We start from the raw sequence: 25,775 nt of genomic DNA, 5'->3' as shown, positions 1-25,775 counted from the left end.
TTGCAGGCAGGAAGCAAACCAGAACGCCCTGTGCTGCCTGAATAGCTGCAGGGTTTGGCACAGCTCTGACAGCGCTCCCCGTATGCAATCCTAAGAGCAACGTTAGGAACCCTACGAGGAGCACGGCGAGCGCGGCGTCCTCCTGCTCCTCACCTCCCCGCCGTGCTCCTTCCCAGCCAAGCCGTGCCAGGCGCTCCGGCGCAGAGGAGCAGGCACGAAGCTGCTGCAGGGCTCTGCTGCGCTTTAACCACTTAGCACCAAGCAGTGCCACTGCGTCACTGCCTCCTTCAGCGAGGCTCGAGCTTTTTCTGCTTCCTTCCAATTTATTGCTTCTTGACAAGCAGCAGTGACAAGGAAAGGGATAACACCTATTTTCTGTTCCTATCCTTTCTCTCTTGCTTGATGTTCATTATGATCGATCACACTTCTTAAAGTGATTATTATCTATTATCTGTTGAGGTGGATTGGGACATTTCAGACAGGAATATCAACACCCAAATATGTTTTCTGGAATTTTTGCTTTGTTGTTAAGCAGTTCATTTACAGCCATTTGGAAACAGCAGCGTGACCCAAAACAACTTATCCATGAACCCACTAAGAATAAATATTGCTAAAAAGTGCATGGAGCCAGCACAGCCAATTTAGGATCTCAGCTGCTGATTTCTTGGCTGCCTTGAATGCTCTAAGCAAGTTACTGCAGCAAAATAAACTCTAACATAACAATTTTTGAATTAGAGTAAGATGAGAACTCCTGGGTCATCTGTTACTGTCCTCTGCTATTTCATTGCTTCTCCATATGGTGGGCTACACACAAAAATTAACACAAATTATTTTTAAAATGGATTAGCTGAACTGCATTCAAACCTTGGATAGGTACTTAATTCAGAATTAAAACACTAATTCCATTTAGTTTAATTCACTCTGGAAGAGAATTAGCTCTGGAGCTGCCTTTCCCCTCTGACGGCAGTCACCGCGTGCTGCAGCCGAAGCGCCCAACCCTGCCCAAACCGTGCAGCCTTCCTCTGCCAGCCCCGACCTGGGCTGTGCCTGGAGCAGGGGCCCTGCTGGGCTGCTGCTGCCCACTGGTCCTTCCAAAAGCAAAAATCACCACAAGCTACAGCCATCTGGTCCCCAGAACCAGAAAAAGTACTGAATTTGTAACTGCATCTCTCATTCGTGGCACTTCCCTACAAATTTGCTGATGCGGTTTGCAGCAGTATTCAAGTAACGACTCCCATGGTCTCCTGGAACACACTTGGGAAGTGCCGGTCGGTCCTGGAGCCCCAGCCACACCTGCCCTACAGAAGCACTGCCAGTGCACTCCTTCCACCTGCTCCTTACAGGACTCCAAGACATTAACATTCAAGATTTAAACACTTCGGGTAGGTTTTTAGGTTCTGCAGTCCTACAACACAACGGTTGGGAAGTTTTCCAAAATTTAAATTAATTTTGAACAAATTAAAGAAATGATGTGATGACTACTGCAATCCTCACTTTTTTAATCATCAATGCGATATAACTAATTCCATCAGCATGTTTTCAGAAGAGCAGCAGCATTTGGTACCAGCATCAAAGAAGATGCTGGTGTTCAAACGACTGCTCATGGACAGGAGGATGAAGTGTAGCATGGTTCTCCTGTTTGCAAACTAGAGACAGATGAAAGATGCCGGAAGGAACAACCCAGCTATGCATGTCTGCTGCAATCATCTGCCGTCAATTAGTTTAAAACAGTAACGAACATCTCAGAAACAGCATTAAAACCTCTTTGAGACGAAGGGGCATTTTGAACCCGCTGTTTCAGTGTTGGCACCTTCAGAGAAACACCATTTTATGGCTTCCCACACTGTTCTTCTCCATAGCTTTATCTCTACAAACCAGGAGGACTACAAACTTTTTTTTTTAATTAAAACTTTGATTCCAAAGCAAGCTCTTTAATAATGAAAAGTAATAGTGTGGATTCAGCATAGAACCCTGGCTATGTACACATTTAGGAACCGTTTCACCAGTTAAAGCCACCACTGAAGCAGTACATCAAGCACTACAGTCTAACACTGCTCCAATCTAAGAAAGCAGAGTGCTGTGCTAACCTGAAACGTAAAAAACATTTCAAAACAACAAAATGCATCTGTCTAAATAGGAAAACAGCACAAGTATGACACTATCAGTTTGCATTTAGTATCATCTTAGCACTCAAACTTCTTATACATCCTTTAACAGTCACAGGGTTGTACCTGAAGCTAAAGAAACCACCTACAAAGGAAAACAAGGGTTAACCCGTACTTTGCTGCAAGATTCATGTTCATTTGCCTAGGTCTGAAAAAAGAGAAAAGCATCAATCCAGTAAATTTACCCCGAGCCCCGTATGTCTCAGACTATGATTTAGGTACTGAGAGAATTGGGACCCAGCTGGAGGTCTAAATGAACCCAATACAGCGTTCGCTCAGAAGGCAAATTGGCGTAAAAAGTACATTTAGTTATAGCTTTAAAAAATTTAGCCTATTCAGTACTAGCCTGGCAGTTCTGAAATTTATTTACCCAGATGGAGAACACGCTTTGAGCAGGCACGGGACAAGCATGAGTCACCCTGCCATCACCGCCCAGCCCACAAAGGCAGCGTGGCCACGCCATCTGTGGGCTGCTCCCCGCTGCTTTACCACCCCTTCCTTCGCTACCTCCAAGCCTTAAAGGCTCTCTAGTTCCCTGTAACTCTGACCCTTCAGTGCCATCTGCAACCAAGCAGAACAGAAGCACCTAACCTGCTACTGAGGAACTTACTTGCAGGCGGTGAATCCTATCTGAACCATCTGAGCCCAAGTTCTACTTGAGGCACAAGCAAAGCGGAGCCAAATTTTTCAGAAACTCTTCCCAGAGTTTTGTGTTAAAGACTCGTTTTCTAAAGAAAGGATTTGGGCACCAAATGCCTCCACCTCAGTCTTTTTAAAAATGAGATCATCATTTCCCAGTTTATCAGAGGACTTCCAAAAACTGCACATTCCCCAAGACCCTAGGTAATGTAAGAAAAAAATTTGGATTTATATATTTATTAAGGACACTGCTGGTCTTAATCACAATCAGAAGCTATTTGGACAGCCATTTCTGCAAAGATCTTGAATATTCCTCCATTAACTGGGCAACTGTTACTATAAAGTCAAATTACAGCTGGGAAAACGGAGACATGAAGCAGTTTCACTTGTGCAGTGACAACACATCCACAGAGCAAGAGTCAGGAAACGTTCAGGTTGAGCAAAAGCAATGGGCAAAGATGGACAGGAACCAGTTTTTAATTGTATTATCTAAATATGTATGCATAATTCCACAAACAACCCTCTAAAGAATGAGATATTTGTGCTTGAGAAAGAGGAGGGTATTTATTATGAAGGAAAACAGTACCATTTACTTGGGGTTGTTTCTCTCTGTATTTAAACGCTTCTAATTTCTTAAAATAAGCAGTGTTCTTCTAGGCATAATTGTTTCTTTTCAATCAGGCACTTAGTGTTTGCAGCTATCAAATTTGTTGCAGCTGTAATCAAACACGATGTCTTGGGAAGGAAAATTTTCACCTACTGTTCAATCTTGGTGCATTACACAGCGCAGTTTTGCAGCCAAGGAGCCCGGAGATCTTAATGAACATTAGTTCATTCCATCTGGACCTGAATATCCTGAATTTCTAACTGAACTTTGCTTTTGGAAAAAAAATAAAGGTCTTAAAACAGCATCTATCCTCTTTTTTTTTTTCCCCTTGCCTGCTTGGTTTTGCTCACATCCACCAGGGCACCACATCTGGATGCCGGGCTCAGAGGTTGCTGCACTCTTCTCCTGCACCCGGCCCAGGACATCCAGCACTCACCCCACTGCGACCCGTGCTCCTGCCACGTCTAACGCCTTCAACCTCTGCAGGTATTGTAATGCAGAGCATCAGTCAAAACAGAAAAGCTTACTGCAAGATATTCAGGCATTGAGTGCTTGCTTCATGTTCAATAAACACCCCAAGAAGGACCTGTAGAGCCTCGAAGAGTCCAAAGGTTCGTTAAGCTCATCTCAGCGTTTTACAGCATCGCTCCTGCACCATGTACATTCAAGACTAGTTTGGGTATCTCTCCTTGAAAAACAGCAAGGGATTTAAACCCTCAGTACTAAAATGAGGCAGCCAAGGGGTAATGGCTTACAAATAATAATACAATTTTATTTTATACCTGTATTAATAAGCTAAAAAAACACCCTTTATTCATCATGAACTGTTATTAGTATTATTGAGGAAGCGATGCGGAATTTATATCAATTTCCTCATATTGTAAAAGACTTGACCAATTTATTTTAAATGTCAACTTACTGTGTATTCATCAGGTGTGTGGCAGCAGTGATTGTAATTAATTTCACACTGTAATCTAGACACGTGCCTTAATATTAGCTTCGCACATCTTTCAGGGGTAGCAATAAATGGAAGCATTGGTCATTTTCGGTCACCAAGTCTCCAGGAATATTTTTCACAAGACAAGACAGTCAAGATTCACGTCCTAGTAAAATTCATACTCAGATTATTTATAGCTGCCTACTTCGAAATTCTCCTGCAGTTGAAATGAAATGCAAGACTCTCCACAACAGCTGGTTGGGAATTTTGAGAATAATGTAGTTACAAAAGGAAAAAATCGCATAGACTGAGGGTGAACAAGGCTAATTGTGAAATCGTAGTGAATTCCAGGGGCAGTTTAGTAGGAAAAAAAAAAAACCACAAATTTGTGACTGCTATAGGCATGAAAGCACTTAATTTAAATATTTTCTAAAACATATGTTCTGAAGTAGAGCTTAATAAGAACTGCTTACGTTTTGTAAAAGAATCTCTGAAAATATTCTTCTAACCCAAGTATTTTCTTTAAATGGAAAAAAAAAAAAATCTCTGCTTTCACTTCAGTGAGACAAATCTGACATTTTCTCATTCCCAGTCATCCTACAGTAGTTGCCCCCGCTCCTTTCCAGATGATCCACTGAACTACAGCTATTTCTGGCAACCTAGTCATGTCTCCTCTCCTTAAATGTGAGACTGCCGTAGCTTCTCCCACATTCACCACGCCACACAGAAGCTCCTGAATGCTGTCTGTGCATTCATGAATGCAAAGTCATAGCAGCGCGTATGACAAGGAGCCATTCTGGCCTTATTTTGCATGAGAACTGGGAACCCAGACCTCACGACTAACAGGAGATCATGCAGAACATCTGCGTCAGAGCTGGGATGAGAAGTTAGGTCTCCAAAGCTGTGACCAAGTGCCTTTAACTCAGAGATTCTGCACACACACCCCAAAATTATACCTTCTGAAGCGGTTGTTTCCATTCATCATGAGATGGCTGTGCTGGGGAAAGATCACATCAGCCTTTCTGTTCACTGTCAGTACTGTCTTCCACAGCAGAATAAACGTATACAAGCCCCCTAATATTTACTGAGCTTTGAAACAATACTCGGCATCTACAGAAAAATCACACACACAAAAAAAAAAGACTGCAGAACATGAAGAATCAGACGATGAAAATGGACAGAAACAAGCTGGCAACACATAGCAAGCTAAATAAAGGAAGATGAGGAAGTCAGAGCACAAGAGCATTAAGGAAGATCTAGCAGCAATGCACAAGCACCTATAAAAAAAGTCAGAAAACTGCACGCTCAAGAAGGAAGCATCCCAGCACAGCAGCCCTGGAGCTGGCTTTTCCCCAAATTCTAGTGCTCCTTTGGCATCAAACCTATGTGGGGCTTACAAAAAGCTCTGCAGACTTCCAGAAACTCAATTTGCCTGTGTTCTTACAGCATCTCTAAATGTTTTCACTGCGGAAACGTTTTTAAAAGGATCTGCCACGAATGCATGAAAGTGTTCCTTTTTTAGTAAGTGAAATGTATACCTTCAGTGTATCCAGAAACAACCATAAATGAATAAACGTACATAAATATGAGTAGGCATCCGTGTTTTTTTCAAGAAATTGCTTCTAAGTGGTTTTATCATGCACACCTCATACTAACTAAATAAGTTAGGAAGATCTTAGCTTAGATAAAGCCAACCTCAATTTCTGCACTGCCCAGAAGACCAGGGTAGAGCAGACGTCAGTTTAAGTGCAATGGTTTCGTATCACTTTGGTGCCCTGATGTACATATTTCCTTCCTGACTTCCTTTAAAAAGGTTTCGGAGATCTTTTGTTCCAATTTTAAAATTCTGCTTCTTTTGGTGCATTTCCCAGTGATTGCTTAAGGGGAGGAGAATAATGAACCTGCTTTGATAGCAGATCATAAAGGAGCCATTTACCACAAGGACTCTGATGCATTGTTCTGTCTTTAAACATGAATTATCGAATCACAAGCTATTCACTGAGTTGGAGATTACCAATGAACTGAAACAGCATTGCAGCAGCAGCATGTGCCTCTGATCAAAACCACACTTATCTCCTCCTTTACTCCGAGTTAACAAAATCCAAATAGCAAGTACCTTGTTTTGAGGAAGGTGCAGAGCTGCACTTTCAGCAAGCCTCCATCTCTGAAAGTAAAGCTTTAATTTATAACAGTGCTCTGTGTCACTCAGTGGTTATATATTTTTTTGTATTTTTTTTTTTTCCCGCCGGAAACGCACTTGGTTATCTGCTTTAAAGCCTCCTTACCATCAAACTTCAGGTAATTTAAAACACGTGACTGAAGGGTAGCCCTGGAGCAAGCCTGTGTACGAGATTACCCTCTGAATCAAGGTGCTGCAGAAAGCCAGGGACTCAGCACGAAGGTACCGAAAGAAGAAAGGAGAACACAGCTCTACGAAAATTGAAGTCCTATACATTTATCCCTCTGAAGTGGCCAGGTAAATCTTAGAACAATCTTATTGGTTCTCAACCACCAGTAACGTTCAAAGCATTAGGGGGAACAGGGATGTGACCCTCATTCTTCTGATGTTCCCAGCGCATTTATTTTCATCAAATGTCTCTACCACAACCTCTAGAGTGACAGGGGAGCAAAAATACTTGTTACCGACTCCATAGTGAAGTGACCCATCCGACAGTTTGGCTTTTGCTAAAATTACACAGCCAATAAACATCACAAGACATGCAGAAGGGCCAGTATGTTGGGGAGGCAAGGAATTTATATTCGGTAAAAATAGAGTTTCCATAGAAAAGTTTTGCACAATTCTGACTTTATGTTAAAACTTTGGCACAGAAGCATGGCTGGAAATGCCTGGGCAATAAGGGATTGATTGGAGAAACCAGACTAGTACAGCAGGGAGTCATACAAAGAAGTGTACAAAAAACTGTGTGCAACTAAATGCCAAAAAAATCAATTCTCAAAGTCAAGGAAGTACAAAAACAGCTGTGTCCTCTATCACACAGTTTGAGATCCATGTACTGTCATGTTTATCAGGCATAATGATTGACATTTCTAGCAGAGGTTCTGCAAATGGGATGGGATCCATTTGTCCTCACTGTGCTGCTGTGCTCACCTAAGCTGACAGCTGCCACACACCACCAGCCAAGAGCATCCCCAGCAGACATTTGCCCTGTGAACAAACAGAGCTTGGTCTCCAACTGAGATGAACAACTTTAGCACCATTGCCTAGCCACAGCGAACACCTGCTAAAAACACCGATCACTTAAATAAAAACATCCTCGTGCCACTGCTGCCTCAAGGCAGAGAAGAGCTTTTAAATGCTCTCTAATTTCTGATTAAACAGAATTCTCCTGAACCTGAACAATTGTCAAGTGCAGAAAACTAAGAGACTAACATCATCATCTAAATGAAGGCATCTACTTGGTTTAATGCATTGGGTAATTGGCCAGTAGGACTCATTACCAAAAGCTATCATTAAGGCTAAGAACTTCTTAGGACTCCAAAGAAAAACATTTACATGGGTAGAGACAACATTCAAGGCTCAATAATTAACGGAAACGTAACTCAAATTTAAACATGGTTAATCTGTCATTTGCCCAGCACCACCAGCTCATATCACAATCACGTTCTCTCTTCTAGTACAAACAGTTCTTTCACGTATTTGAAAACTTCCAGTAGCAGAGGTCCAAAATTTTTTGAAGGTACCAAGCCTTCACCTCCACAACCACCAAACACTGCATATTATTTATTACAAGAGACACAGGCCGTGAATTTAAATACTATGAAAGGAAGGTGCAGGGAAAAAATGACAAGCAAGGAGAATGTTAAGAAAAATGCAGCATCTCCGGGCTCCCTGTGCACCGCTCTGTACTCCCCATTAGCTCAGCTGTAAATTCCAGTGGCTGCGCAGGGTTCAGTGTTTGCTGTGACCTTGTGGATTCCATTGTCAAATTCCACACTACGCTCCTGTCTCAGTCACTCTCGCTGTTGGAGTAAGCTTTTACAGACATTTTGAGCGCAGATGCTAAGGGGAAAAGTACATTCACACCCTTGTAAGGGATCAGTGATTTGAATTCTGAAAAAAAGAGGATCAAACTGCATTTGAACCAGACGCTTCTGTCCTGGACTGAGTGTCTGCTTATCTCCATATATCACATCCTACCATAAGAGAGTGCAAATACGATTCAAGACAGTTACTGAACTGGGCAGACTTACCTTCATAGTTTGCCTGGAAGCCTTGAGCACTGACCGCATAATCACTCACAAGCCATAAGGACAGCACAACCCCTGTACTCACAATAGGAGCAGGCAGCTGGAAACCCGTTAACCTGAAAGAAATCAAGAGGAAGGTTACACTCACCATTGCTGCCTTTGATCTGCCAGCAAAACAACGAGTGGGGGGCAGCTGCCACTTTGGACAAAGCACCACAGCCTGAAAGAGTTAGGGGGATCTTCAGAGCTGGAGAAACCAGACTGAGAATAGAATATCGAACAGTTCACTTGGAAGGAACCTGCAAAGATCGAGTCCAACTATTAAAGAGCTTTTTGACAAATGCTGGGCAAACCCATCCTGGGCTTGTAATGCCTTCTGGCTTATCAGAGTATCTACTACATGCATTTCTTCATTGACCATGTTTTTAGCCATTTTATCTGCTTCACACCTTGTTCATTTAATGTCTGTTTGGCAGTACCCGGCTGCAAACCCCTGCTCTGGTCTCAGAGCTGTCACTGAGCCCTTTGGAATAACAGGCCTTATCCGTGAAGTGGGAGCAATGTTTAAGGCTGCCAAGTGAGCCCAGGACATCATTCAGTAATGTTTGAAACACATTTTGAGAACCTAGGAGTAAAGATTCTGCAGCATTGCACAAACTACGTTACAGCAAACAATCCAAAATAGCAGAAGAGAGCAGACAATAAAACTGACGTTACCAATTAATTAAATCCCATCAGGGTGGCTGCTTTCATTGAGTATATGTTCTGTGGTTTTGCAATGTTTTGAATCTTGTTTCTAGCAATCCTCCCCTCCCTGTCTGACACTACAACAACAATCCCAGAGACGACACTTTTTCATCCGGTGACCTAATATCTAACAGGTACCACAGTAAATATCATAATCCTTAACTCTCTTTAATCACTGAGGAAATCAAAGCCCAGAGAGATTAATTTATTTGCACAAGATGACCAAACAAAAGAAGAACTGTAGAAAAAGGTGACAAGACTATTTACTAGACCAGAGACAGAACTGCACAAACACAGGCCACCTTTTTTTGGTCTCTCCCCCAGCCCCTTGCAGACTCACAGATAAATTGCAACTGTTAATTTTAGTAAAAACATTACAAAACTTTTTTTTTTTTTTTTTTTTTTTTTTTTGTAAACTAGCCTTATTAGATCCCAGACACCAAATCCCTGTTACTATATTGACACAGCCAATGTACATTTCTCACAAACAATTACAGTTTTATAACTTATAATCCATCTCCTCATGCTTGGCTAAGGTGATTTACATAATAGGTTTACATAAGAAGCTTTTTTTTTTTTTTTTTTTAAAGCAGTCTCATTAAATTCTTGCCTGCTGTTATCAAGGACAGATTCACACCCAATCCCCAATGCCCGATAACCGCACTGAAACCAGGACTTTTACAAAAACGTAGAAGGAGCAGTGACTGATGGAACTCACTGCCACATGGTACTGTTCGACACCAGGAGTATTCAAAAGTTGGATCATGACCAACACAAGAAGTATAGTAAAAATGGTTACTGTAAGAGAGAAAGCTTAATGATTCTTACACACATATGCAGTTGCTCATCCCACTCTTCTTACACACCAGTTAGTCTTTCTTAAAGAGAAGGCAAAAGATCCCTAGTGATGGACTACTCCTTAGGAAATACCTACAAATATGTATTTCATTTGAAGTTATCTCCTTTCCTCCTGTATTATACTGAATGAAAAAAAAAAAAAAAAAGCACTCAACAAAACCAACTCCTCAGTTTCTGGGGCCACCATCCTCTCTGCCCACAGGCCCACTGCAAGCTCCAGCTCAAGCACTTTCTCCTTAAGTTTGCCATCAGCCCCCTGGCAACTTCCAGAGACAGTAAGTGAACTTCCCTTCCTTCACTGTTCTAACTCTACTCCTAATTTCATAAACTTAAATATTATGTCAAATAGATTGAACTACCCGACTCATGAAAGCTGACATGCTCTGCCTGAGAACCTTATTAAAGCAAAATTTTCAGTTATCAGCAAAATTCATGCAGTTGCCAATGATGGCAGTCACGACTTAAATGTCAAGGAAGTACTTACCAGCTCTCAGCATAAAAGCCATTGTCTATACAAGTTGAAAGAACAATTGCTCCTGTTCATTCAAAATAAAAGATTCCAAGATTCTTTTTTGCTAGGATTCACACAGTTTTACTGTGCACAGAACTGAGAAAGAGTGCCATAGTTTTCAATTTATTTTGCAATTTAATTAAAATGTCTTATTGAGACCCTCACATACTCAAAAAAATCCAGGAAACACACGGACCAATTTTAATAAAAACATACAGGGACAACAAAATCTTTTTTTCCCCCCAGCTTATCACCACGTACTGCTTTATCATTACCCAAGAATTAGTTACCAGAAGTCTGTGCTTTCTATTTCCAAAGGAGATCTCTTCTCTGTGAACTAAGTTTTTGCATCAGAGATTCTGTTCACAGGATGTACTAGTAAGACCCCACTTCACAGATGTTGATTTTAATTCAGGGCAACATTTACATGTCTGCTTACCTGAAAGCAAGCACACATGTCCCATAGGAGTCAATGGGAATTATGTGCTACCTGAAACAAAATTGCCCTTAAGCATATATTCGTACTTTCTAGTTACAGGGCCTTGAAAGGGAAGCATGGCCTGTGCATAAGGGCATGAAATGACAGCAGAGGTTTGATCTCAGTCTTCTACAGATCCCACACTGACTGAACAGACAATTTTTACAGGAACCTCTGGGCTTCCAGAAACTCTAAAAATTAATAAACAAACCCAACCAGCTCTCCAAGCCCTTAACTTCGCATGTGTGTTTGCATCCATCTAGTATCCCTGGAACGGCCAGCAGGAGATGGGCTGCCTGTTGGCACAGAAGGCGATCAAACACCATGTCTTGCCCTTCAAATCTAACAGCCTGCTGCCCACAAAATAAATGAAAACGCCCACATTAGTGCTAAAACTAAACTTATTCAGAAAGAAGCAAGGAATACTCAACAGTTAAGATATCTATATGGCAACGCCTACCTTCTCTGCTATGGATTTCCCTGTCTTCTGCACCACTCATGCTATGGAATTAATTCCACCCGTTCTCCACTAGAGCAGAGGTTTGATCTCAGTCTTTCTACAGACTGCAGCAGCTGCAGTCCAAATACAAGTCATGCTTTTCCTCTTCTTAAACCTTCAACCAACACACACACAACTGCAGTTTCTCCTTTCTGATGTCCTCACCTTCTCCAAGCAAGAGAGCAGGCAATATTCTCTTGAGGAAACTGTAATTTAATTTAACAAGGCCTGTAAAACCTCAGCACACCCGTTCCAAAGAGCCAGGAACAGCCAAGCGTGGCAGGACACCCTGCCTCATTTTGACCTGGCTGCTAAACTGTCCTCAATGCGTTCCTCCCTAAATCTGCAGCCCAGGCAAATTTAAAGCATGGGCATCAACATGATTGCTGAGAGAATATGAAATCATTCCCAAACAGACTCATACATGAAACAGTAATTCTGATATCACTGTTACTTAGTGTAGCAATAAAAAAAAGATGTATACGCTAATGAGAAAGAAAAGCAGCAAACTCCATTCCTTGTTTTTATTAAGGGCCATAACAAGAAGGTGAGGGCAGTAATAACAGCACGAATAATCATCTTCCATTTCTTCTGTACCTCTGGCCAAATGGATTATTGAGTGATTATCCCCTTAAGTTGCTTGGGGCCAACACTGATTGTGTGAGATTTTCAATGTGTTTTTCATTGGCTTAATTCTGTTCCTACTGTGAGGAACCAAACTAAACCAGTGCCAGAAATACCACTTCATAAGCTTGCCCTTGCATCACAGCACAGCAAAATCAATATACCAAAACAAATCAAAACAGAAATCCCCCATCTCTAAGCACATCCTTCCTCACGCTTTGCCCCGGGTTTGCCCCAGACATTGCCAGACACTGCGGGTGTACCACTCGTACCGCCGCCTCACACAACGGCTGGGCTAGAACCGAGGGCAGGCCCAAGGCCTCGCAGTGCCGCTCGCCGGGAGCCCAGCGGCTTCCCCCACAGCACAGTGTCATCGTGCCCCATGCCACCACAGCCTTCCCGAGGGAAACTCGTCCCATCTGCCCACCCAAGGAGGTGAACGCCACACACAGGCCCCCCCGACTGCTCTGCTCGGCAGGTTCGGCCTGCGGCCGAGCGCTCCTTCTGCCCCGAAGTCACAGCCGGGACAGGCCGCCTCAGCCCCTTTCCAGCCACTCTCCTCCACCCGCTGCACGCTGCCGTCCCCCTCCATCAGGTACAGTGCTATCACACACTGCGACACAGGCTCCCATTTCGGAGTGCAGGTGCCGTAATTAAAACAGAGCACATTATTTTTCTGGTAGGATGCCCACCATCAGCTCAGACAGCAATCAAAATAGTTATTGCAGCTGGCAATCCAACAGCCTTTAAAGCATAAATGCTGGAGAAGTGTCTCAGAACATCTAATGAAAACGCATTGGATTGCATCGTTTAACCCCACATTAAATTACACTACACCATACTTCAGTGACTTTTTCCTGCATGTAATTTAAAGGCACCTATCAGCGAAAATTTCCCAAACAAACCACTCTTTTCACCACATACAGTCAAAAAGACCTGGTTCCATAAGGGCTGCTCTGGCAGTCCTTACTATGCCAGGGCAATTTTCAAGCAAAGTCAGGTGTAAGAGTGTTAAGGAAATACCACCTCAGCTGCTCTTTGGGAAACAAAGCCTGGAATCACCAGCCAAGTCCTCTCACACTATAATCCCTGCTAGCAAGGCAGCAAACCGAAGCAGTCATTTGAAAGGTGCGTTCATGAAGTGTTAGACCAATCCATTACCAGCTGGAGCCAACAGAAAGAGCCCAAAAGCTTACAATCAACTTTGAATCAAATTTTGTGTCTTACTCAGCTAGACAGTTGGCTGACATGCACAAAGGAATAGGAGAGAGACTATCCATATGTTCAATCTCTCCTCTGAAAAAACGGGTATAAGATGAGCAGTATTTAATTAATATTTGCAACTTTCTCAATCTTGATGAAAAGAATGTGCCCGCATTGTACTCCAGTTGCTGCGAGAACACCTTCAGAATTGTATGCTTAAAAACTAAAATCTTAAGGGAACTGGAAACATAGCCCCATGTACTGGTGGTCATTAACAGATGCCCTCCCCAAGGCTGCTTCATGGGCTATATGTCAAGAAGACAGAAGAACAGATGCAAGAGATCAGGGAATTTATCCACTACAACCCTTCCCGTTTCAGACCTCATTCTAAGTAGATTTTTTTCTTTAGAAACAGTTGTGGCTGTGGGGGTGAAGTAATTGGGGTGGGGTGGGGGAATAAACAGCATCTTGTCATTTCTACTAATACCTGAGTTTTACAAACCATCTTTCATCCCTTAATTAATTTCTGCATATTTGTCGTCAATTTTTCTCCCTTCCTCTTCATATTTCTTTATTAAATCAAGCAGCAATTACATTAAGATGTTATTGTTTTAGATAACGTATGGACAGAATAACTGGTACCATGAATGTTTTAATTAATCACCCAGAAAACAAGCAGAGCGTAATCCAAGCATACTTTCAGCTCTTGCATGCTGCGGACACACAGAAGTCCCTTCTCCAAGGCAGAACTCACTGGCATTACTTGGACCATTCTCAGCTCTGAAATGATGCAGTGAACCAAAAGGATCTCAGCTTAAAGTGATACTGTAATAACATACAACCAGTTTCAGTTCACACTTACACTTATTCAAATTGTAGGAATGATTTATGCATAAAACCAAGCTGCTCTTCTTTTGGAGTCAAGCTCCAAAGAGGTCCTGAGCATGTATCTCCAGAGGCATGCTGTGACCAACAGTACCAGGAACTCTGCGTAAATTCTCTGTTCACATTTCACAAAGCAACTCCAAGGTACTTCGCTGCCAACTGACACGTCCCATTTTATTCCATGCTATTTTCCAAACATCCTCTCTGCCCAGCTGGTTGATAATTAAGTTGCTTTTAAAATACTATCATCAGTTCACTCCGTCTGATACATTACTGTGTATTTTTCTTACCAAGCCAGTAACAATCACATCCCTTAAACTCATCCAGTGACACATGTTGTGCCTGGATTTTTTCAGAAAGTTTATTTACCCTTTGCTAACAGCCCTCAATCTAACATCATCCAATCAAGCCCACGTGCCAGTGTGACTTAAGAATGGACTGCATTTTCTTCCCTTCTCCAAGCCAAGTATAATTCATCAAGCCACAAGAGTCCTTTGCTTACCTCTCTGACACTGACAAAGGCTTCATTAACTAACACAGTCTCTAGGGACAGTCACAGGGCTCATAAATTCCAGCCTAGATGGATTTCTTTGCTCATTTAAAATGGGTTTTGGGTCAATTCCCTCTAGAAAAGTGTTATTTATAGGGCCTAAAGCCTCCACAGCCATCTCAAATATATGAGGCCTTCATGGCTCTCAAGCTGTGAACAGAAACTAAGCATCACATTTCAATAAATTTCATTTTTCCATACAATGGGACAGAGTAGGAAAAGCACAGACTTGGAATTTTCATCACATCCCTTCTGTGCTTATTTTGCCTGTACTTTCCCAGATAATAGTGAAACGCAAGCAGATCTCTGACAAACTTTGGCAGCTATATTTCTGGTCTTGTTATTACAAACCCAGAAGAAAAATTCTCAGAGTGGTTCACCAAATTTTAGCAACCTCTTGGCAAATCTGAGTTGATACTCTGAGTAAACAAAGACAAGACTGGATATAAACCAAGTAAAGCTCAGCAGTATCAATTCAAAACTTGGCAGTTTTAGATTATTTCTGACTTTCTTCAACAACAACAACAAAAAAAGTCATCGGGGGTGTGAAATCCAGTAGATGGGGGAAAAAAGCCTCGTACAGAGGCTACAGATGCTCTCGGAGCTTTCATGAGCTCCAGGAAGCAATTTGGGGACCTATTGTCTGCCTGACCAGACATTCAAAAAGTGATCCAGCAAAGGGAGAGAAGCGCCAAAATTTCACTGAAGTCTCGATAATTGCAGCCACGAAATAACAGTTCAATGGGACAGGATTTATGTTTCAGGAAAAAAAAAACACATTCCTCCTCCTCCAGCCATGGTAAATCCGACAGACATTCCGCTGATAAGCAGCAAAACTGAGAGGCGTACGCTTATTGCGTACCTGAGCCCAGCGGAGAGCACGCACGCAGGCCATTAACCGCAGAGGCACAATTGCAACCCCAGCTATACAACAGCGATAAACAGAAGCCGGTAACAAACACTTAGAGGCAGCACGAATCTGCACAACAAACAAGGATTTCACCTGCTATTACAGGCTCTCTCCACAAATATTTGACTCGTGTGGGAGTAGCTCCATTTTCAAAGGATTCCCTTCTACCAGTAAACGTGTTTGCGTACAAGAAAGAGGAACACGATGAGGACACTGCAAATATCAGCCTGATAATGAAGCAGCACACCACTGGCTGATGCCCGAGGAACATATACACCTTCTTGAGGAGCTTTACATTCCCCCTCCCCCAGTAAACACAGGATTTCTCCCCAAGCAATCCTCAATTACCATTTCTAACCTCACAGTTTAATGGAGCCTTTGGGCTTTTTATCATAAATCCTCAATAGGCAGAGGCAGGTTTTTTCCTGCTCAGTACCAACAGCTAACAAGGCTAACAAATTCTGAAAGAACTGGAAGTTTCCTATAAGCAGTAGTTGAACATACCTTAAGGCTAATCACTGTTCAGCCACATGAATAATCCCAGAACACGCTGGGCATCCAAGATGGTGAACGTATGGACACATAATCAAGCAAAAACTTATAATTATGGCTCTGTTAGTATAGATACTTACTCCACGTGCATCCCTGTTCATCCTGCTTTCTCCATTTGAATCTCAAGAAGCTGAAGCTACACAACTGTACAGAGCCAAAGCTGACATGCCGAGTGACTCCAGGACTCATCTGCCAAGGCTGCACATCCCTTTTACTCTTTATGCATACAAAATCAGGATTTGAACTAGACTTCGGACATCAGTCTCAAGGGAGAATCTTTACTTCCCCCAAGTGAATATTAAGTGGCAGCATAAGGCAAGCACTGTTCTGCCTAGGTGGTCCCGGGACAGGCAGCTCAGCTAGCTGTTTGTGATCTGTCTGGGGGATTTCCACACCAACTGCACTCCCACTGCTGACCAGAGCACAGCTATGCCTATGCTAATTCCTTAAATTTTTAGTTGTACATAATAACATAAAATTTAATAGCAATATACAAGAAGGAAATGGAAATTCATTTTCTATAAACCTAGAAGTTAAAAAGAAGCATCAAAACACATCAATGGCACAAAAACACAAGTTGTTCTTCATAACCAATACAGTCAAAAAACAGGTTAATAAGAAATTTGATTTTTAGATGTGTTATAAGATAAAAATAGTCTGAAACAAAAAACATTGCTCCTGCAGATGAAGATTTATCCAAAGACTGTAATATTGATTCATGTCATACCTACTTCTCTGTTCCCTTGCACCTTGTACAAGTGGTATCAAGCAGAGCTGGGATGAGAAATGCAGGTAACTGCGGATGTTTAGCGGGAGATCCCAGTAATGCACGCTGCGCTAGAGGAGAAAAGCCTCAAGTTCAAATCCAGCAGCACCAGAGCTACTTCTCGACCTTGCATTAGTCACTTTTTTCTGCTTCCATACTCCCCTCTGCCTCAAATCCAGGAGCTGTGAATAACTTCAGGGAGAGGCTGTCTTGCATACACCTGGTTAGCTAAAGGTCCTGATTTCAATAGTAAAACTTCTACATAAATTCTTGAACAACAGCATTTCACACGTCAATTTACACATGGATCAGTGACAACATAAGCTACCAAACAATTCAAATGAAAATATTTGTCTCCTTCCTAAACCTTTTATTCCACTACAGCGGCACTAATCAGCTGTAGCCCTAAGTATTACAAAAAAAACATTTACATTCTTTAAGAAAAAGGACCAGATGTCAGCAGCTGCTCTTGCACCACACCAAAATCCAATTCCAAGTAGTCTAAAAGGAGCCAGGCCACCCTCTGCCGCCCAACAGGAGCATAATGAATTAGAGTCAATAGGCACTGAAGATTTGTCAATTTTCTATTTCAGACTGCAAGTAATAGCACTCCACAATTTCATTGTATCTTCAATGATCTAGTAAGACTGTATCATCTCCTGTAGTCTTTCATTAATTTTGATAAAAGGGAAATGCACACTGTCTAAAGAGTTGCTTTGCTTGAGAAACTCTCAAGGTCAGACGTTACAGTGAGATGAAAAAATTCCTTGACCTTGAGATTCACTGCATTCAAAAGATAATACGAAAACCCATGTGCTTTTCCTTCCTTCAGGAAGATGGCATTAAAAGGTATGGCTGTAAATTTTACATTTCATACTTTGATTCTTTCTTTACCCTAGCAAACAGGCCCTCCAAGTGGGGGCTTTTAAGCATTCTACAACTTTAACTTACAAAAATAAAAATATATCATTTTACAGATGGGAAAGGGGAGATTAGTAATTTGCCTAATGTCACACAGCAGAGCAGCTGCTGGGCTCAGAACAGGACTAAGACATACGCCTGACTTCGCTGCTACACATAAAAAGATGATAAACTTTCTCTGTATAGGACATTTAGTAGTAAAACAGCAGCAGATATTGTCTTTATCACTAGCCATCTTCGATAAGGAAGAGGAGCAATCCCATGAAAGCTATTAGAGCTCTCACCTTGCAGATGTATTTTACGTGGAACACTAGATTTGGGCACTGCAGGGTCTACAGTGATCATAAATCAGATCACATTCAGACTTCACGATGCTCTACTTCTGTTGTCTAAAAGGCTTGTAATCATTGGACTAAAATGCAGCCTGAAGTAAAACCAAACATCAGCTAGAGGGATCTAGAGAATACTACCTGGTCCTGGCCTTCAGCAATTACTTCGCATCATCAACAAGGCCCTGTATCGTCAGACTACAGGGATAAACTGCAAAAGGAAAGCTTGAGGAGGGAAGGGTAATACATTATGCAACACCAGGTTAACTGTAGGCCAGAAAAAGAAACCCCTCGTGACCTGCCCTCTCCATGCACGTTGGACTTCACTGGCGAAACGCATCAGCGATGTCCTGCAGCAGGGCACTTCGTGGGCATCCCCCTTTCTTCCCTCCCACCGCTCAGCATCTAAGGGATAGGAGACTTTCATAACTTGTGCCAGCTTGGGCATGGAGAGCTATCTATCAGGACACCACGATCCTCCCCGGCATTTCTGCATGCCTTAAAACCCACCTCACTTACTAATGGCATTCAGTACTCCCAGATCTATCAGAAGCAGAACGCTCCAGCGCAGTCTTAATTACATCTATTAGATGTTGTCTAATTATAGAAAATCTTTCTACACTCAGCATACCTTAATATGAAGCAAGATGCATTGTCAACGTTTTCTAGTAGATTTTACCCATTAGCATGGTTAATCAACAGTTTAGGGGGAAAACAGAAGACAGAAAACAAAAACCAATCCTGAAAACAAAATATTGTTCGAGTAACAATAATGCCTTAAGGCCCAGCGACAGACAGCCCCGGTACTAAACACACAGCAGGGAATAGCTGGTCCCACAGACAAAATGCAGAACAGCCTTCAGCTAGGAAAGTACCTCCCCAGTCAGTCTTTTATTCAGTGGCTATGAATAAAAGGCTCACATTTTCAACAAGGTCCTGTTTTTACCAGACATGGTACAGGCCACAACCCAACAGGAAGATCTGAGAGGGCAGATCCTTTACCCTTTAAAACAGGGCCAAGGATCCAGTATCGTGGCAGGAGAAAAAAAACACACAACATCCCACCCTGACAGCAGCAGCAGCTTTTATCACTCATCACAACAAACACTGTCCTCGCAAAAAAACAAAATGTGAATACAGCCTCAGAATTGAACAGCCCTAAACACAGTTGCATTCACTCCATTAGCTTTCCAGGACTTAAGTTCCATCAAATATCTCAAAATCTGAAAGTTCAAATATTCAGCACTTCTTTGGAACAACACAATGGGGCTGCCAGCAAAAGGCCCTCGTGCTGCTGGAGCAGTTTAAACAAGCATCAGGAAAAAACTGCGTGCGTGTTATTCTGCAGAGAACTTGAAGTGTTTGGGTTGTTTTTTTTTCCTCCCCAGGGACTCAATGTGAAGTGACAGAAAGACTCTGCTAAAGGGAAAATGGAGATAGTATTCTGAAGTTGAGTAAGGATGACAGAAGGATTTATCTGGCCCTCTTTATTCTCGTTATCTTTACCCTTCGTAAAAAGAACTATGATCCCCTAGGAGACATGAGTTAACTATAAAGGACTATGTCACAGGACCAACGGTGACTCAACAAAATCCTAACACAAGTTGGTATATTACCAGACAGCAAATGCTATTTTCCAGAAAATTCTTTAACAGTCTTGAACTCGGCCAGTCCAATACGTGAAGGCAGAACCCCAGAACCCTGCTGCAAGCAGGAGCACGCAGCACGTGGGGGGGAATTCTCTCCTGCACTGCTCCCTTTATCTCTTCTCCTCCTCCCTTTTCATCGTTTTTAAGATCAAAAGCTTTGTTCTCCTCATTTGTAATTAAGTACAAGACACCCAGTTCAATTTTTCAAAGAGTATTTAAAAGGTTATCAATGAGAAACAGGCAAGATACAGGTATTCCTGTTGTATCTGTAAAATAGGTCACGCTGGTGGATAATTCACCTCTTATCAGTAGCATCAAGTAATTTTAAGATCAAACAAAATACTTCATCTTTCAGTCAATTAAATATGGCCAAAGAGATGGTTTCTAACTGCATACACAGCACGTTGATAGCAATCCTCCTCTCAACTCTTCAGTTATCTGCCAGGGAAAAAGAACGAGCATCTCCCTGGAATAAGCAACACAAATTTTAACAGAAAACGCTGAGCAACAACCAAAATGTGAGCTAGAAGACAACTTACAGCTCCGCTGAGCCGAAGGCAGCAAAGATCTCTTTGCTTTATGTAGGAAGCTATTGTCTGGAAATTCCTACCTCATTTTCCCTAACACTACACACTCTGGAGGCATCAGAACGGGACAGCTCCTCCTGCTGTGTAAACACGTACCTCGTACCTCCCGGTAACGTCTGCAGAAACACACCAACTGCACCACCAAGATGCTGGCTGGAGCAAAGACTTGCCCTTTTTTTTTTTCTTTGATGCATTGGCTCAAGCACTTTCCTAGCCAAATTCAGTGTTATTCAAAAATTCCCTGTTAGACCAGAAGACAATACAGTCACCTCCCCATGTCAGATGGGAAGCAAAGCCCACAGGTTGTTAGGTTGTAAAAGACTCCATTTGCTGCTATCCCTGGCATGGTTCGGTATGTGTGCAACTGAACAGCATAACACGGTAAAAAAGATTGCCCCTTCTATCTTTTATCCTTTTGCCTTTCCAGAGCAATTTAATTTTTTTTTAATTTTATTTTATTATTTTTTTTTTTTTAGGAAAAATGTCTGATTTCCTAAATTGACCAGTCCTATTCTAAGCGTAAATTCAGTAGCTTCCTTCAGGAGAACAGGGTTATGCTTGTGAAATAACTTACTTTCCAAATCTATTGGTAAATATACTTTCTCTGGATCTTACTGCAGGCCTGAAACTTCAAAAAAGTAAATTAGCAACTAATTTAAGATTCCTACATTAAAAGCATCCTGCAAATTATCAGTATCAGATGAAGCTCCTTGATGTCATGTGGCTTTCCTTAGCTACGTTTTTCTTCTTGTCAGCTGCTGTCTGGTTATGTCATGTAACAACACTCAGATATGAAAAGGTGTAAAGCATCTCCCAAATCCCACAGCAATCTAGGATCCATAAATAACTCCAAATATTCAAATTTCAGTCAGGTCTCTGCTGAGCTGCTAAGCCCAGCACGGTGGGAAACCAATCAGGAAACCAACCTGATTGGAGCAGCCTCTTAACAATGACACAATCAGCAAAGCACAATGGGAATTTGCAAAAACTATTCTTGAGCAACTGCAGTTCTCAGATCAGATCTCTACACGCGCCCCTCCGATCCCACTGGCAACTCAGAATATTCAGGGACTTGAAGGATGGGCATTTAGGATAGCTTGGTCTGGTTTTATGAGCACAAACACTGCTCAGAAGGAAAGCCACATGCAGGCACCAAAGTTACAAGTCTCTGAACTGCTGAATACACATAGCTCTCCGACTCAGGTCAAGGAGAAAAAAATCTGCAGCCATCTCTGTTCACAGGATCCAAAGAAGATTCTGCTACAACGGTCCCTGCTCGTGGTGGTTTCACTGGCTGAAAGCCAGCGTATGGCACTGCTAAAAAGCAGAATTATCTGAGGGAGGCTGAAGAAGCAAGGACTCTGATTTTTATCACAAGAAACAAGGTCCGATTTTTATCGAACAAGGCAAAGTCACAGTGAAAGATTGCAACATCGCTGGATATCTAAATTAAGACACTGAAACACATTTAATATTCACACACATCACAAACACACAAGGCAAATTCCCTAATATACAGTAAAGCAGTTTATTAGCAAATGTCTCATTGGATTAAGTCTGCTCTTATTCTATTAGGGAACTTTCACACCACATTAAATTGCAAGACAACGGGGTGTTTGCCAGCACAGGATGAACACAATTAGTAACCCTTTCCCAGAAAGGAACAGAGGCACGACACTGAGACACCAGACTGGGGGGGGCTCTCAGCAATACATGGCTTACATGGAATACCAGGGTTTTGAGAAAACTAACCAGTCTCCATCCCTCCGCAAGAAAATATTAACAGGTAAGCCCATCATTTGTACTGAGATCGTTCTGTTCTCCCAGACAAGCAGGCAAGACCTACTGAAATAAGTCCCTGATGTCCAACAACATAAACTTGTCCGGGAGAAGCAGAGAGGTACAGTTCCTGTCTTTGTTAACTGCTTTGCTGGTAGGCCTTGAACAGCAGTCAAGAAAATAGTTACTTTCTCTACACAAACAGGTTTTCTTTCCTTCTTTTACACTTGCTTGCAGCTTATTTTGGCCCGCCTCCTGGTAGTATGATGAATGACGCGTGGTCATCCATCTTCAAGTGCTGCACTTCCATGATGAATGGAGTACATTTGGAAAGCAGTCAGAAAAAACAAAATTGATCGCCAAAGGAAAAGAAACGGAGAAAGAAGAAAAAGGCCAATGCTGGGCAACAGCTACAGAGTTTAATGAGGTAAGATTGATGTACAAAAAAAATATTAGCCGAACAAAGCGGTTAGACAGCAAATAGCACAGAGGAGCAAGCTTCAGGTTTTGAAATCACTAACCTAGAAATGTCCAGGGGAAGAACGCTAGTGCCCATCGTGCACAAGTCCATGTCTCATTAACTTCTGGAAGTCCTTTCAGACCTCCAGAAAGCTTCTCCAATACCTTTTTCTTTCCATTTATTTTACTTTTCCCCCACTGCACTAAATACAAACCACTACCCAAGCACCTTATCTACAACTCACATACACTTAGACACCCAAGTCGTACAACACATTCACCAGTGATGCAGGGGAAGGACACTATTTGCCTTCCTGACCTTCCGCCAAACTGCAAGACTGCAAGATATGAGGACAGTAGCCAAGCTGCATCTCAGAAGTTTGTTGTACTGATGAACTGCATTAAGATGCCCTTGCTGGTACTTCTATCTGTAATCATATCATGATTATGAGTAGCTCAGAGCAATACCTGGATGCAATTCATCTACAGTGTCTTACCGATTTACTCCACCATGACCCTACTTCTGAACTAATCTCGTTCACGGATTTTGCTTCTTCAGCAGAACCTTCCACTGACATCCAGAGGGCAAAAGGAAACGTCTGGCACTGCTGATGAGCAGAGCAATTTGCTCGGGGCTTCTCAGGGCAAAAGCTGCATCAACTACTCACCATACAAAATCTCCTGAGCAGAATTTTGTATAAGACGTAGGCATCTTTTACATAATACCCAAAGCAAAGCACTACACTACCTTCTGATTAAATGATGAGGTCCTGTAATTAGGATGATTCTCAAGCACAGTTGCAAGATGAAGATATGATTTATTTACATAACTAAAATCATCTACATAAAGAGCTGATTTTCACCTGTGTTTTTAACTCGGATTTTACAGTTGTGTTAGAAGACAAGACACTGAGGTCAAATGACCCATTCGAAAATGGTTTGAAGTAAAATTAATTTCCAGAACTGTCCATGATTACAGCATCCCAACTGGAGATTTTAGCACTCGAGGCTGCCATTGCTTCTTACTTTTTGCCTTTATCACTATCAGACATCAGTTGCAGTTAGACACCACATCAGAAAACAGCAGTCATATCACACATCACCAAGCAGATTTCATCTATGCTTCAGATCTAGGGGGCTATTATTCCTTCAAACGCAGAAATCTGGCATGTCGCATAACAGTTGCTATCACAGCAATAAATTATTTTTCATAATCAGCCTCTCATTTAACTTTATATTAATACCAAGATTGTACCTGAAAGTCTTAGAGATCAGACTCCATGGAGAGTCTTCATACTAAGCTATTATACTTGGTAACTCCTTACCCCTGAAGGTCCAATAGTTTAGTCAGAGGTGAACAGAAAATACCATCCCAGCCCAGCTAGTGAGAAAACTACAAGTTAGGGAATTACCCAAGTTGACCCACAAAGCATTTGGCAGAAATATAACCTGAAATCCATTATCCATCCTCCCACTCAGAGAATCTCTTTTGGATTGAAGGAAGCTCCGCTGCACATTGGCTTTGCTTTCCATTTACTCCATTTTCTAATTAACTTCTCTGGATGTCTGGAATGACTTTTGATAAATCATTACTGTCAGGCATTCAGAGAAACATTTCAAACCTTATCAGAGATAAGAAAGCAAAACAGCTATAAGAACTGCTCATGAAGAACTCCCAGTTTATTGCAGCATCAACCTGCAACCTAGATGCCTTATTCTGAGTGGAAGAAATGGGAGCATGTTTATAAACATCGCTGTTTGTTACAGACAATATACCTTGTTCTCAAGTTCCCCTGCTGAGGCAGTCCATCGTAGATAGATAACACATCAAAATCTTCCTCTAACGCAAAAGACTGGAAAACAAGCTGTATCCGGTTCTGCTCCTCGGCAGTGATTGTCCACGTGCAGTTTGCATAATTTGGATATCCATACGGAAAGCCTGGACTCTGTATTGTCCCATTTGGGCCATGCAAAATGTAACTGCAGTTCTGGGCTGGCAAAAGAGAAGATAAAAGTAGAAGTCAAACAGTGCAGAATACAAATTTAACAATCTTCGTCAAAACAGACCACACAGGATTCTTTCCAATGAATTTGTTCTTCCCCAGGAATTCCTGGTCCTGGGGAACAGATAAAGGTAGTCTCTGCAGATGCATTTTTGTGCTCCCTGCAGGAAGTCAGACCCCAGATACCCATCTCCTGTGTAACGCTCCCTCTAGCTTTAAATATAATAGGCTAATAACAGCTAGATTACAGCAGCCGCCAACTATAACTGGAAAACAGATACTTTCCCAAAGGCCCTTTCACAGCCCATGACTGTACACTATGTGTTTTTGGATTTGCCCCATTTCAGGAGAATCTAGCCAAGAGTGGTGCCTCAAGCATGAAGGGTACAGAGGCCACAAATCAGCAGAATGACAGTGACAAAGCTGACCATTTCTTTTACTCTTAATTGCACTGGAATAAAAGAAGATTGAGCTAAGATCAGGGCTCAGCGGTGCGTACAGAGACTTGCACCACTTCCACCTTGGAAGGCCAAGAACTGCAATGGGCGTAATAAATAAGTATACAGAGGAACTGAGTCACCAAATGAACAGTCTGTGAGAGATTGCATGAAAACGATGACCAAAATCAGAAATTAAAGGTGTCCTGCATCCAGAAAAAGCAGGACTCAGTTCAAAGGCTTAAACAAACCATTCTCAAACAGCTACTTGGAACTACTAAAAGAACCTACAACAAGAAAAACCAAATATTTGCAACTTCTAAGCCAGCAGTTCGTTCTTCTCCATCAGCCTTCTTTCAGGTACGTGTTGCTCGCTAGCCCTGAAACTATCTCCCAGGAGAGGGAAGAGCCAGTGTTTATTACAAAGGACCTTTTTTCCACGCAGACTGCCTTAAAAGAAAGGTATGTTCC

The 25,775-nt window shown here is 42.1% G+C and overlaps 1 protein-coding gene across 17 annotated transcripts in view; it reads right to left on the bottom strand.

Moving 5' to 3' along the window:
- CSMD2 (CUB and Sushi multiple domains 2) overlaps positions 1-25,775 on the bottom strand; it is a gene marked incomplete at its 5' end in the record, with an annotated part of 338,842 nt that overhangs the window by 248,580 nt on the left and 64,487 nt on the right. For all 17 annotated transcript variants that reach the window (XR_014575007.1, XR_014575008.1, XM_083809741.1 and 14 more), the window contains 2 exons: positions 8,561-8,673; positions 24,641-24,857. Coding sequence is in view for 15 of the 17 variants with exons in the window: in XM_083809741.1 (XP_083665867.1) it covers positions 8,561-8,673; positions 24,641-24,857 (330 nt within the window). The remainder of the gene's footprint in view (positions 1-8,560; positions 8,674-24,640; positions 24,858-25,775) is intronic.

Source organism: Anser anser (assembly GCF_964211835.1).
Source record: "Anser anser genome assembly, chromosome: 24".
Taxonomy (NCBI): domain Eukaryota; kingdom Metazoa; phylum Chordata; class Aves; order Anseriformes; family Anatidae; genus Anser; species Anser anser.
Note: the sequence above shows the minus strand (reverse complement) of the source record. Positions and strands in the feature narration are given on the sequence as shown.